The sequence below is a fragment of the Ceratotherium simum genome, chromosome 29 (genome assembly GCF_057802395.1).
Source record: "Ceratotherium simum simum isolate JZ-2026a chromosome 29, ASM5780239v1, whole genome shotgun sequence".
Taxonomy (NCBI): Eukaryota; Metazoa; Chordata; class Mammalia; order Perissodactyla; family Rhinocerotidae; genus Ceratotherium; species Ceratotherium simum.
Genome location: NC_141928.1, coordinates 25,849,072 through 25,864,714, shown reverse-complemented (window position 1 = coordinate 25,864,714; position 15,643 = coordinate 25,849,072). Strand labels below are relative to the sequence as shown.

Genomic DNA, 15,643 nt, shown 5'->3' with positions numbered 1-15,643 from the left:
CTCTCCCATAAGTGACACATTTTTCACTAGACCACAGCGATTTCCACCAGTAAAAGGACTAATTTCTAAGGAGTGCAGAAGTTAATCGATTGTTCAGAAATCTCCACGTCTACAAGAAGTAAAATATTTTTGCAACATCACAGAATGAAGTATTGTCTGATTATTACATGTTTAACTTAGGGCTGTGCTCAAACAATGCACTCCACTATTTGTATTAGGAATTTTAAAAAATCCTTAAATCAGCAGATTATACAAAATTCACAAAGAAATAATATCCCACCCATAGCGATTTTATACTTTTAAAACATTTTCACGTACATTCTTGAATTTAAACACCGCCATGATTATGAGTAGGCTAGGCTGCTAGTGATAGCACAGTTTTACGATAAGCCAACAGGCTTAGAGATATGAGTGACTAGACTTAGGTCACACAGCTGATGACAAAACCAGAAATACAGCACTGAGGTTTTTGATTCTGCCATACCACATTTCAAAATCATTTTTATACTGGAAAATATTTAATGCTTTTAATGCAGAGTGAATTCCAAAAGTGATTAATATACTAGCAAATATTACACAATTAACATACTCCAATATGGCTTTATGCAACAACGCTGAGAGTCAATTCGCTGGTATGGATAAAATGAGCCCATTTCTTTTGCTAGATATGGCAACAGGAGATACAATTGTGTTGCTAAGACCCCATGCTCTTCCTCATGTCAATGTCACCCCTCTCCATCACTCAGTAGATATCCACCGGCCCCATCTATGTGCTCGGCACTTTCTTGCTCTCTGGAACTCAAGCCTTCTCCACCCTGCTCCCCTCACTGGTCCTGCGACTCATCTCCTCCTTGACCTCAGCTCATCCTGGGCTCCAACCTCCCTGCTTTTTAGTATCTTCTGTCTTTATCTCTGCCTTCTGTCAAAAACTTCAATGTTGCATGTGCACCTTCAAATGTACCTCTGTACAGGCGCCTGGGTACCAGTGGTTGGCGCCGTAACTCTGGGTGCAGGCTGACACCCTGCACATCAGGGGATAGCCAAGTCCTCCCCCTGCCTTGGCGTGCCCTTTCAGCTCCCCCCCCACCCATAACTTGTCACTCTGTGTCTCAGGCATGCCTCCTTGCCTTTCTCGTCCTCCTCTGTGTACCTATCGCGTGCTCAGGACTATCCTAAAATGGTGTCTCCCCTTGTCTATGTCTCCACACTTGGCTATGAGCTCTTTGAGGGCAGGGTCCAAATCTGACTTGGACCAGATTCCCAGAGCTTAGCCCAGTGCCTTGCCAAAGTCTGAGCTCAAGACAGGTTTGCTGAATGAATGAGTTAGTGAGAACGAATGCCAACCCCTAGCCATGCCTTAGTGCATTCGTTACTCTGTGAATTCAAATGGGGGCGGTATTTATCTGCACAATGGCTCTGTGGCTCCCGGGGGTACTTCTGAATACTAAGGACACAACTCTTGGGAGGTAAGGACTCTGAGGCCCTGGCCCCACGTGAGAGCAGCAGTGGGATCAGAGCCGTGGCTGCTTATCTCCACTCCTTCCCATCTGAGTGCTGGGGTGGGTGGGAGGATGTGGCACATGTGTGTGCACACTTAAGTGCACAAATCCACCAGCCCTTCACCCCTCAACCATTCACTGGCCACCTCCTGTGTGGGGGGCACTGCGAGGAATGCAGAGAGGCTGTGACAAGGGCCCTCATCTCAAGGAGCTTGCAGTTTTGCAAGGAAGATAAAGGCAGATAACCATGAGATGAAGGAGAGTGTTCTGAGGTATGAGGCAGACAATGATAAATGTGAGGGAGGGTAGACGGGGTCATGGCTAATAACAGGGAAGGAGATGGGATCTGAGCAGCTTTGAAGAACAGCAAGATTTGGATACAGGGAAACAGGAGGGAAAAGCATTCCCAACAGAGGGAAGAGACTGAGGGAAGGCACAGAGGAGTATGCATGGCCCAGCAGGTCAGCCAGGTTTGTCTGGTGCATAAGGTGCACAGAGGGGAACAGAGAGTGTGATCTTGGAAAACCAAGCTGAGAACAGATTGGGCAGAGGGTGGGGTGAGGCGTGGCTTGAAAGCCCACCTAACTGGGAGTTAACCTACAGCACTGGGACCCACTCACAGTTGACCAGCTGTATGTTATGTTTGTGACATCACCGACCTAAGCCTTGTTTCCAGTGAATGGAACTGTGCTATTGGAAAGTCCTAGGGGTGTGTGTGTTTGTCTCTTTCCCGCCCTGGCTCTCACACCGGGCTAGGAAAGGCCATTCTCTTCTTCTTGTAAAAGGAAGTGGGATCCCTGGCTCTTGGCTGCCTGCGTTCACCTGTCCCTTTCTTGCTCACAGCTGATGAGGACCCTCGGGGGCTGAACTGGAAGCATCTCTGCTTGCTCAGAAGTCAGACAGGGAGGAGTGGGCTCACTCCTGTCTTCTGGAGCACCTGGAACCCAGGTGGCTGATGTTACAGCCACAATGATGAATAGAGGAGAGAAACAGGCCATGACACACTAACACCTAGTGTTCCACTGAAATGAGAAGATGACACCCACCTTTTAACTGCTTCCTGATGGGTTTGCTCGATTCCAGCCATCTCTGTTGGGTAAGAGAACATAAGATATAAAACCAGACCGTGCAGCAGTCCAGGGCGTCTTAAAGGGACTGCTACTCACGGGAGATTCCACCGAGTCATCGCCATGCTGCAAACCAAAATATTCCTTTTCGGTCACGCCCAAGTGGTTGTATACCATATCCAGAAGAACCTGACCAGTGTCTTGTTTCTAGAAAAAAAAAAAGTGTCAAGTGGGCAAAACTTTAAAACGAACTAAGAACTGGTGGTTAAAAGTCTTTATGCAGGCAAAAAAAGAGTTAAAACATTCAGAGAGATTTTATGCAAACACATACCCCGCAATAAATGCTTTCATAAATTTCAAGTTAAGAAGCCACATGGTACATACGGGAAGTAGGACTAAGAAAAACTACATAAATGATTTAAGACAATATGAGTTTAATTTAATTTTCTAAGATTTCTTCCTTCCCCTTAGCTGAGATTCCCAAGTGATGCCATCTAACTTGGAAAACTCAGATATCACAATTACAGTAAACTCTCTGTGACCTACGCATGGATTACCCACAGCAGAACACTAATCCCACGTCGGTATCTGTTGGCTCCTCAGGAGCCATGGAAGTGTGGACAGAGAAGAAAACTCCACTGACAGCATGAAGGAAGATGGCTAAGAATGCTCCAGTACCACCCGAAATACCCTCCGAGTGATCTGGCAAGTGACATCCCAGGGGATTATCTGCTGCACTGCTCCCCCTCATCTGAAGTGAAAAGCCACACTTCACGTCCAGAGCCGAACTCAGCCACCTCCATTGCTCAGTGTTTATGGAGCAGGCATGGTGCTGGGTGTAGGGACAGAGCCATAATAAGTGTCCCTCCTGGAGAGGCCAGCCGCAGAGGCAGTGACTGTAACATGGTGTGTCAAATGCTGTCAAGTGACGTGAAACGCTCAGGGCACAGTGAACACACAAGAGGACAGATGGTTAACTCAACCTGGGGACAAGAGGAAGCGACCCTGGCCTGGGTCTGGGAGGGTGACAGGGCTGAGTGCCACCCCTCTCCTCCAGGTGCAGGAGCTAAGAAAAGGCATTTCATGCAGAGGGCCCAGCACAAAGGCACCAAGGGCGGAAACAGCATGGTGCAGGCGCAAATTCTACTTTAACAGGCAGACTTCTCAGGAATCCTTTGAACCAAACCATTTCACTTAAGGACAATATGAGTCAGAAATAGACCATGTATAGACATCTGGGTTCTTTTTTGAGTGCCTGAGAGCAGAAAATAGGTCACAGTGACCAGGAGGAAGAAAATTAGGTAACCGTCAGGCCCCCTCCTGCAGCCACTTCTTCCGCATGGTCTCATTATTTGGTCTGAAGTGTGGGAACACGAGACACGCCCATTTCCTAAACACATCCCCCCTTTCCTGTCCCAGGGCCCTGCTTCGTCTAGCCAGGACACCTTCCATCACAAGGGAATCATGACAGTGTGGAAAAGATGACCCGGTCCACACAGTCCAACTTATGAGATATCTCCCCCTAAGTTATGAGATATTCTCTTGATGCGTCAAAGAGCTATCTGCTCCCCTTGTTGAAACTATTATTTGTGGTTTTGTATGAGAGGCCCCTGGAGGCTCCGTGCCTCGTGCTGTCAGCCGATGGACGGTCTGACTGCCTGACTCAGGCCTGTTTGATGCCAGAGCCTGCAGGTTCCCAGTACACTGGACCTCCCTCCTCTGGAGTGCATAATTCATCCGTTCCAGCATCTATTCTGCACAATTCATCCAGTTCTCAGAAGGAAATGAAATATAATAAAAGGCATTTATAATAACAACAGGCCTCCCAGCCCAGCCCCCACCCCACAGGAGGTCATCTTGGCTACACCAGCTCCCTGTCAGTGACTGGCTTGCTCCCTGGGCTGGGCTAAGAACAAATGAAGTTCAGGTCACCTTCCCTGAAGATGCCTGCTCCTGTCATAAGACGGCCCGGGCTGAAGAGTCTGAATGAGACTGTGCAAACAACGCCCCCGAGCAGCAACATATAAAGCGATGGAGATTCTGAGGGGCCACTAGGCCCTCAAATTCAAGTTCAGTGTGAGCCAGCTTTGACCAGGCAGCCGGAAGCTTGGGGAGCAGCGCTGGCAGCAGCTCGATGATGATAACGATGTTTATAACCCAGGCTGACTGGGCGCGGGCTGTATGCCAGGCTCTGTTCTCAGGCATCATAGGATTATCCCTCTGGCCTGGCACTTTCCTCATCCCCGTGCACAGGGCTCATCGCTCTTGGTCTCCCCTCCGACCTCCCAGGACAGTCCTTCCATCTCCTTTAGTGCTGGTTTCTCATCTCTCCAACCTTTACACATGGAACGTCGTCCATATCTTCTGTCTACTCGCTTCTCAGGCGATCTCATCCAACTTCACAGCTTGAAACACCACCTCTACCCTGGGAGCACCCACACTTGTATCCCAGCCTAGACCCTTCCCTTAAACTCCTCATTTGCATACCTACTACCATTGCTACGTAGATGAGTGACAGGCATCTCAACCTCAACGTGTCCAGAACAGAACCGGCTACTTCCGCCCCAGACCTGCTCCTCTCGAAGCCCTTCCCATCTCTACACACTGCAACTCCATCTTGCCGGCTGCTTGGGCCAAAAACCTTGGGAGTCACCATGAGGCCTCTTTCACATCCCAAATCCCATCTATCGGCAAATCCCAGTGGCTCCACTTTAAATATTCCCAGACTTGGTTACTCCTAGCCACGTCCATGCCACCACCCTGTCCAATGATCCTCCTCCTCTCCCCCGGCTGTTGTAACAGTCTCGTAGCCCTTGCCACCCCCACCTCGAGTCTACTGGCGACAGAGCATCCAGACTGATACTCAAGTCCCATCACGTCAGGTCTCCACCCAACCCTACCAATGCTTTCTGCCTTACTCAGAATAAAGCCAGTACCCTCAGGATGACCTACCAGGCTCTACACAGTCCCCCATCCCAATATCTGTTATCTCTCTGACCTTCTCCCTTGCTGCTCTCTCCCTTGCTCATTCCACCCCAGTCACACTGGCTTCCATACTGTTCTGCCACACACTAACCGGGATCCTGCCTCAGGGCCTTTGCACTGCTGTTTCTTCTATCTGGAATGTGCTTCCTCCAGGGAACCACAGGGTTTTTTTCCCTCACTTTCTTTAGGTGACGTCTTCCCTGATCATTTGTATAAAATGACAACCCCAACCCTTGTCCTGCCCTGGCACTCACTATCCTCCTTATCCCCCTTTACTTTTCTTCTGAACACATAATACCACCTGACATAATATCCATTTGTTTATGGTGCTAGGATGTGAGCTTTAAAAGCGCAGGGACTTTGCTCTGTTTGTTAACTGCTGGATTCTCTGTACCCAGAAGAAAGCCTGGCACATAGTAGGTGATCAGTCAGCATTTGCTGAAGAAACATCATGTTCTTGTCAGGAAGAAGCTATACAGCAGAGGAATAGCTCTGAGACTGACAACAGAAATTTTAACAAAGGAGCCAGATATAAACTAAGCGATCAGTTCACAGCATCTGGAAGAGACATCTGTGACCTCTGCAGAGCATGTACTGTGCTGTGACTTCACACACACCACCCTCTCCTCTTGCCTGCTCAGCCCTCAAGGTCCATAGTGACATGGGGTCGGCAGAAGGCAAACCTACAGGCGGTGTGGAGGACCCGGGGCTCAGTGTCTGCCACCCTTCAAATTCCTGTGGCCTTTTATCACCCCCAGTTGTTCTCCTCTCCCTTTCTCTGACACCTTTCCTGGCACACTGAACTTTCCAGGCTGGGGCAGATGCTGACAGCCAGTCCAGGGATGGGGTTGATCCTTTAGGACTGGCCCGAGGTGGGGAGAGGCAGGCAAAGGTCACGGGCCTGGGTGGTGCCCGGGCTGGGGAGGGCGGCAGGGACCGCTACTGTCCAAGCGTCTTACTGCTGGCCTGAGATGGGAGACCCCGTTTCTACCCCTGCCTCTGCCAGGGGCTTGAAGTGGGAGAAGCCAGCCCCTCCCCGAACCCTGCCATCTGTGAGGCAGACCGCCTCACTGCCCTCCAGATTGGACCCATCCACTCACGCATTTAATGAGCACCTGCTGTGTGCCTGGCACCTTTCCTGTCCTCCAGGAGCTCACAGTTTAGAGAGCAACATATAACCTAATAATTACAACTATTATTAATGCAATGTGACACAGGCTCCAATAAAGCCTAGGGCACCATTATTGGAGAACCAGCTCAGGAAGTTGATGAAGACATCACAGAAGGAACGCCTAAAAGTCGTTCAGCTCACGTCACCAAGAAGAGGGGAAGATACCACAGGTGGAGGCAAAAATGTGGACAAAGTGTTGAAGGGTATTTCCAGCCCAATCTCGACATACAAGATCTGAGATTTCAAGCTTTCATTTTACAATACTTTTTTTCTTCATTTTATAAAGCAAGAAATGAAAACTATTTCTTGGGAGAATTCAGAAAAAATTAAATTTGGAGAACTTACGTTAACTTTAAAGGTCTGTACCAAGCCATCTAAAAAGCAGACGCTACAGATGACTTCGGATCGTGTTTTCTCTTTGGGTAATTCTGAGGTGCGTATGTTATTAATTCTTCCACCCAACGCACGTAACCGGGAGGTCATAACTATCGTTGAATAACCTGTAACATAAGAAATACCTGTTAGCTCTCTGATATGTAAACTCTCAGTTACATGTGAATACACCTCACAGCCTGCCCATCCCTTAACTGTCTGCTTCCAACCTCACAACACTGTCTGAGCAGCTCACAGATAATGAGAACCGGATAATGGAATATGTTTCCATTTGAGTTTTGACTTCTAAGAAGCTCTAAGTAAAATTTATTGCTCAATTATAACATGTTCATAGAATCATATGGCTTATTTGTATGTCTTAACTCCCTGGCTAAACCTTCTAGTTTATATTTCTTAGGCTTTTCATTTTTTACTTATGTTTTACTACTGTATATATTTGTGTATTCTACCCCTAAGGTTTTAGAGAACTAAATGCAGCATGAAAATGATTTAAAATATAAAGATATTCATTGATAAATTAGACTACGTTAAAATTTAGAACTTCTATTCATTACAAGACACTATTTAAAAGAAAAAGGCAACCCACAGCGATATTTGCAAACATACATATTTACAAGGAATATATAAAGAGCTCCCACAAATCAATAAGAGAAACAATAAAGGAAAATGGGAAGCACTTTTGTTGTCAAAGAAATGCAAATTAAAACCACAAAGCAACAGGACCACAAGCTCGTCAGAATGGCTACAATGAACTCTGACAAAACCAAGTGTTGGCCGGGGTGTGGAGAAACTGGAACTCTCATGCACTGCTGGTGAGAAGGTAAACTAGCCCAACTACTTTGGGAAACTGTCTGGCGGTATCTACTAAAGCTGAACATATGCGTATTCTGTGACATAATTCCACTCCTAGGCATGTTCTCAACAAAAAAAAATGTACATTTATTCACTAAAAGACATATGTAAGAATTTTTATAACAGCTCCAAACTGGAAAAAAAAAAAATGCCCATCAACAGGATGGATACATTGTGATACAGTCATACCATGCATGAGCACACAGCAAACGCAATAAAGGAACAACTGTTACAGGCAACAACATGAATGAACTCCTCTAACGTTAATGCTGAGCAAAAGCAGCAGACACAACAGCTTACCTATAGCGTGAATCCATTTACATCAAGTTCAGGTATGGGCAAACCTAATCAATGCTAATACAAGACAATACAATACAAGGATAGTGGTCACCTCTGGGTGTAGTGATGGGGCGAAGGGGTACACAGGGATCTTCTGAATGCTTATAATATTCTTTCTCTTGATTGGGTTGCTAATGACACTGACGTAGTCACTGAAAATTCATCAAGCTCTACATTACGATTTGTGCGCTTTTCTGTATGTGTATTTCAATATCTTAAGACGTATATTTTAAGCACATTTTAAGCACTTAAAAAATACATTTAAGTACCTTTCAATGTACTTAAAAACAAATACACGTGTGAAGAGGGAATTAGAGGGCAGTTTAAAATCTGACCACGGTATATTCAGGGAACAGCAAGGAAAGTGGTTTACTAGTGAATTCAATTGTGGAGCGCTAGACTAAAAGACCGGAAAGGTGTGCAGCTGAGCACACGCTCACGTCATGCAGGTGCGAGGGCCAAGTTCTCGGCCAGCTCCTCAGCTCAGGGAGTGGAGCAGGGGTAAAGCTGACAAGGTTGGGCAGAAGAGCAGATAAAGATGAAGGACTTAAGAGCAATTTAATGTTCGTTTTTATTAACGCTCTACAAACGTTCTGTGATGAGCTGGGCCTTTGCACATGCCATTCCTTCTGCTGGAAAGCTTTCTGCCCCTCTCCACCTGATTAACTTCTATTCAGGCCCCAGGGCTCAGCACAAGCATCACTTCCTCAGGGAAGCCTTCCCTGCTGTCCCTAATACTCATATCCGTGCTATAGGCTCTCTTCTACAGTGCTCATCGTGATTTCACACTTATAACTAACGACATATTTAATAGCTGCTTCTGTCACTAGAAGCTGAGCTTCACGAGTGTAGGAACTCAGTTTGGTTTTGCTCACCGAGTCTCCAGCACCGTGCTCTGGCAGGCAGTCAATAAACATCTGAATGAATCAATGAGTGAAAGGAAGAACGAAATGAAAATGAAGCCAAGATGTACAGTCTGGAAAAACAGTTCAACCTGATAGACAAACTTGGGTTGGTGGGAGCAGGCAGGAGAGAAGGATGGGATATCAGGATGCGACGTGGGGATATCCCGCAGACCAGCGCTCCTGACACTAACGTGCACACAGATGGCTTGGGGATCTTGTTAAGATGCAGACTCAGATTCAAGTAGGTCTGCGTGGGGCCTGAGTGGGCATTGCTCAGTCTCCCAGGTGATGCCGCAGCTGCTGATGCAGGGTCCACACCGTGAGGGGCACGTCACAGATAACTGGAAAAGCAGCACCAAACCTCAGGGCAGGGCCCGAGATCCAGATTTGGGAATCGGTGGCAAGGAAAGGACGGGGACAAAGCAGAATGGAGGCCTGAGAATCAATCTCAGGGAACCACAGAGGCGCAGTTTAGCTTCAGGAAGCGACAACACAAAGAGAATGAAAGCCGTGTAGGAGACACATCCGGGAGAGAACGGTGCACTTAGGCCCTTTGCCTATTGAAGGAGCTCCTGGTGAACCTCCCTTCCTTGTAGATAGGGATAGGGAATCTCAAATATTAACGGAAAAATTCCCGGGACCGGCAGTGGAAGGAAACATTCAGTCACTTACAAAATTCCACCCACCCCACACCTCCACCTTGCCCTTTCCAATGAAAATGTCATCAGAAGCAGGAATGCATTTCCTGAGTAATACCAAAAGTTATCGAAAGACAACAAATGGGTTCCACGATGCTTTAACCACGTTGAATTTAAAATGTCAAATTTATTGTTTGGTCCTTGTCTAAGAATTTCAGATGGGTTAAAATTTTTTTTTTTTTTTGGAAAGATACAATAGAGCCACTACAAGTGTGGTTCTTAGTGGGAGTGCATATCAGAATGACCTGGGGAGCTTTTAAAAAATACGCCTGTCCTGGCCCCACCCGTAGATGGTGATTCAGCATCTTGGGGTGTGGCACAGAATGCCGCTCCCTTTGAGAAGGCCTCAGAGGAAGGACCAGGCAGTCTACCGCTAGAGGAGTGGGTTTTCGGAGAACCTCAGAGTGTGTTTCGGATGGTCAGAATTAGAATACAGATTTTGTGGAATCTGAGCCATTCGTGCATGTGAAAGAGTCAGGCAGTTCCTGAGAGCAGCTAAAACTGACAGCTAATCACAACACGACTCTGGACAGAAAAAAATCAAAGGCGATTACAAACAGGAGCTTCCAAACGAAAGTCACATGGCTGACAAGCCAGTTGCAGGAGTGATGTTCAAACTGCTCCTCATCTGAGCAGCTCTGCGTCGCTAGTGCCAGCGTGGGTACTGGTGGGACTTATTAACTTAACCATGGTTAATGGTGCTCCCCAGGACAGTCATGTAGCCAGCTGACAAAATAAACTAGACCAGCAACTCAGGAGGGACATCCTTTTTCCTCCTCGCATCGATCTCTGTTACATAGACAACTTGGAACCTAACGACAATGTCATAAACAGGTATTTCATGAAAGTTGCAGAAATGTTCTTCCCACAATTGTTCCTAAAGCAAACCTTGATAAGAGCAAGTCTGATGTTGAATAACCACATAATTGAGCCACGTGGTGTTTTCGGATTGTCTTGAAATTATATCTTAAACAATCTGGTCAGGACAACAATGGACACTGACTAACTGCCCTATTTCCTGTACCATAGCAATTGGGGAGCTCAGGGTTTCTTTCTATGGCTTCCTTTATAAGCCTCTTAATTCTAAACAAAGCCACAACCCAACCAGGAACACACTGGCCCCTCCAACCACAAATGATTACAGCTGTAGCTGATGCATTTTACAACATAGAAGCCAAGCTTGTTCTGTGCATATTTTTAAAAAATCAAAGTTACAGCTTTAGAATCCGTTTTGCACAATAACAAAACAGGTTCTACTGTATAATCTTTTAATCAAAGATTATACTTGCAAGACATGATAGAAAGAGGCAACATCTCACTTAGTGCACAGCAGGGGCCCAATACCTGCTATAAGCATTAGGGTTAGCACACGTGTAGGACCTACACAGCGGAGGACACATACCAGGTACAGAGTAAAAGGCATTTTATTAACAATGTTAAGCTTCTAATGCCATCACGTGCTGACTGTAGATTCTGGATTTTGTAGGCAATGCTGATTTCAAACACCTTACAGATACGTGTTCTGTTTCTTAAAATTTTATTCCTTTTAATAAAGACAGCTTGCTAAGGTTAAAAGGTAGTTATAGATATGTGATAAACCTTTGAGCTGCTCTACAAACTCAATGGACACAGAAGCAGGAGCACACTGCCACAGAATGCCACACCCCGGGCATGTGGGACACCCACCTCCGTCCCCTCTGGGCTCCTTGCCTGACTTGGAGCCGGAGACAGGGAAGAGGCGATGCTTTATTTCCTAAGGGTCTACACGCTGATCTGGGGAACTCTGTTCTTTCACAAGCCCATGAACCACAGAGAGAAGGGAGAGGGGCACATTCTTTTCCATTAGATAGATAGAAAGCACTGCATCTCCATTTTGATAAAAGAAAGTGTTAAGGTTATTCCACGCCTTTGTTTTTAAAAATAAGAACTTAGACCTCTCACTCGAGTGCAAGTTTTAGTTTAAAAAAAAAAGGAAGAAAGCAGTCATGATTTATAAACACCTAATTTGTGAGTAAACCATACAAACGAACCACAGGTATTAATCATTAAGCTGACCTAGGCCAATGCTACCACCTAGTGGCCACCTGAGGAAAACACTTCACCTTCTACCCTAAGACTTTTCTTCCTTCTTCAAGGGAAAAATGGACCGCCATGCTCCCTTCTTGTTATCACTCAGTTCAGCCTATCTAAAAAAAACACCTCGCAATATAAGGCCTTCTCTGTAGCCCAATTCTCTCCCTTTCCCTAGTGAACTCAGCAAACCTCTCTCTTCCTCGCCTCCGTCTTTTTTTTTTCTGCTGTTTATGAGCCCCACAGATGCCTGATCAGCTGGAGAGGGACATCTCTAGCACAGAAAAGTAATAAACACTCACGTACAATCAGCCATGCTAGACGCATGACTCATCAAATTAAGTGTGCTTCTCAAACACCAATATTTAATGTATTTAAGATAAATGTTTTATTTGTTAATACTGCTTTCTCCCTCTTCACAGTAAGCACACAGCAGTCGGGCTAAACTATGGGTTAACCAAGTCTTCGGGGGGCAAACCCAGGCCCTAACAATCACCCATATCACTCACTTTACTGCGTGCGGACAGGAAAACAAACCACACTTTCCTGCTCCTCACAAAGGAGCGCTTCTAGTCTTGGTCTGTTTTAAGGCCCGGCCTAAGTTCCTTCAACTCCTCTGAAGTGGGGCATTCCCTTCTAAAGATGAAATTTACAAACATCTGGATGGGGAATAATCATTTATCAAGCACTAGATTAAGATCAGATCAAACTGCAAGAATGTATGCTAATAATTAAGTTGCTAAAATAGACAGTGACTAAAATGAGACTTTTTAAACCAGAGACTTGAACAAAACTTTAGTGTACTTAAGAATTATCTGGGGAGCTTGTTAAAACACAGATTCTTGGACACCACCCACAGAGATTCTGATTTAGTAATGACTCAGGAAATTGCACTTTAAAACTTAATTTTTTTTTGAACTTATAAAAAAGTTGCATATCGCCATTGGCCTGGATTCAACTGTGAACACTATGCCACACACACTCCTCTCTCTCTCCTGCACACACTGCCTCCCACGCTCTCCACCGAACACTGGAGAGTTGTAGACATCATGCCCCTTTACCTCTCAATATTTTAGCAGGTCTCAAGAACAAGGACATTTCACAACCACAGTACAATTTTCACATGGAGGCAACTGAACATTGATAAAGCACTTATCTAATACATATTCCATGTTAAAATTTTGCAAATTGTTTTTGATGTTGTCCTTTCTTTCTTTCCTTCTGATCCAGGATCCAAACCAGGACCATTTTTAATAAGCACCCCCGGGGGACTCTGATGCAGGGGGTCTGAGCACCAGCCAGTGGAAAACGCTCAACCAGATGATCTCCAGGGCTCCTTTCACAGTTGTGACCTTCTGCACCTACAGCCAGGGGCTTGGTGAGGTTGGTGCCCTATGCCCATTTTCCTGTCTGTTACAAGTCGCTTCCCAGAGCTAAAAAGTTTCCCAAGTTTAGCAGCTGTCCCATCACTCAGCCGGGGAAGCACTTCCTCAGCCATTGTCGGAGTAACAGACTCTCCAGTCTATATGTCAGTGCTGGGATTAGCACTGTTGTCATAACAGAGGGGAAGAAAGCAACAGTGCAGAAAGGATTCTACCACTTGATATTACGTAACCAGATGTCTTGGCTTGTTCACTCAAAGCAGTTCACATCTTGCACAAACAGCAATTCTTAATTCATAATATCCACGTTATTAAAAAAGACCATAGTGCCTTCTGTTATGCACACTCTCTCACAAATCGGGGAGAGTCAACTACCCTCGTTGTAAGGAAGAAAAGGGAAAACAGATGCATTTCGTATGAGCTATTTGGCTTTGCAAATATTAATGAAACTCAGGCTAACTAATTAAAAATTAATGACTTTAGTTTTCATTTGTGAAATGCCCATATATCCTAGAAAACACTTCTATATACACTATTTCACTTTATTAATTTTAAATTACGAGCCACTGATAAGTTACCATAAAACCAGTACATGAAATTTAATTTTTTCCCTCATGACTAATTTTTGTAACTTTATCAACACTACCTTCTGCCATTTTTTTCCCCCCTACTTGGCTTTTTTGGTTTCCAAAGTACAATACTGCACAACACACAGATTAATACACTGACATTTTAAAAAACTAACTTGTAAAATACCATACGATCCAACTATCCCACTACTGGGTATCTATCCAACGAATCTGAAATCAACAATCCAAAAAGGCTTATGTTCATTGCAGCATTATTCACTATAGCCAAGAAATGGAAACAACCCAAATGTCCCTCAACTGATGATTGGATAAAGAAGATGTGGTATGTGTATGTGTGTATATATATATAATGGAATACTACTCAGCCATAAAAAAAGACAAAATCATCCCATTTGCAACAACATGGATGGACCTGGAGGGTATTATGTTAAGTGAAATAAACCAGAGAGAGCAAGACAAACACCGCATGATTTCACTCATAAGTGGACGATAAACTAACACACGGACAGAGAGAACTGTTTGGTGGTTACCAGGGGTAAAGGGGTTGGGAAGGGCACAAGGTGGGGAAGGGATGCATGTATATGGTGACCGACAAACAATAATGTAAAACTAAAATTTCACAATGTTATAAACTATTATGACATTGATAAAAAACTAACTGGTAAACATAATCACTACTGAATATTTACCAAAGTAGAAAAAAAATCTATTAAGGGAGGCATTTTCATATTGCTAATTCCGCATTAAAGTCAATAAACTAATTTGTCCTGAGCCTATACACAGAAAAATTAATTTTTAAACATCTTTAAAGCTTAAAGCCTGCTAACAATTACAATAATCACAGCTGACAATGAAACTATCGGTGCACAAGAAATTAATTTGGGCATGCATATATAAAAATATTTAATATCTTTTATTTATAAAGAAATGCTACTGTGAATGCATTTATCAAAGTCTTTAACTCTCAGACTTCACATGATTCTCCACCACATGGGAGAAAACGCTCACACAAGTCACTTTAACAATGCAGCTCAAAACTCAAATTATCTTGCAATTATTAATCCTAATACTACAGAAGTACAATCTTGGGATCAAATCACTGGTTCCACAGATCTTGTAATTTGTTCAGGGAGTGGATTTCCGACCAGAGCCCCCCGGGGAGCAGGGTGGAGTCATTTGTAGGATCAGTTGTATTCGAATAGAGACCCACGATTAGAACCCTTGTTCTCATACAACTTCAAAACGTCAAACAGGTTTCTCATCATGGAGCTGGGGTTTATTTATAGGTTGGACACCAAGACACTTGCAAAACTAACAAAATAAAAAGGAGTTATACTTGATACTGGGAGAATAACAAGAAGTAGTTTTAAGCTCCCTGAAGGGCAAGATAAAGAACGCTGTGGGAGCTGCAGCCAGTTTCGGGAAAGAGGTAATGTTGCTATAAAGAGAAACCAACCTCTTATGTTCCATGAGCCGAGTTTTCAGGGTTGGGATGGGAAGCTGGCTAAGAAACACAAAGTTTGCTCCTAAGCGATTAGAAAACTCACGTTCAACTTGTCCCTCTTCTCTCCTCTTTTTCTTAAAGCATCACCTTGAGGAAAAAAGCACGAACTGGAAGTGTATGGCTCTCGAGAAGCCTGGCAGGAACCCCCTTCCGCCCCTCCAGAGGTGACCCCTCTCCTGACTTGCAAC

At 44.8% G+C, this 15,643-nt stretch overlaps 1 protein-coding gene across 7 annotated transcripts in view; it reads right to left on the bottom strand.

Annotated features, from left to right (window-relative positions):
• Nucleotides 1-15,643, bottom strand: part of PTPN3 (protein tyrosine phosphatase non-receptor type 3) — a 107,485-nt gene that overhangs the window by 69,059 nt on the left and 22,783 nt on the right. For all 7 annotated transcript variants that reach the window (XM_087419333.1, XM_087419329.1, XM_087419334.1 and 4 more), the window contains exons 2-4: nt 7,068-7,222; nt 2,666-2,773; nt 2,546-2,588 (exon numbers count right to left, since the gene is read on the bottom strand). In XM_087419333.1, the coding sequence (XP_087275459.1) occupies nt 2,546-2,588; nt 2,666-2,773; nt 7,068-7,205 (289 nt within the window). In that variant the 5' untranslated portion in view covers nt 7,206-7,222. The remainder of the gene's footprint in view (nt 1-2,545; nt 2,589-2,665; nt 2,774-7,067; nt 7,223-15,643) is intronic.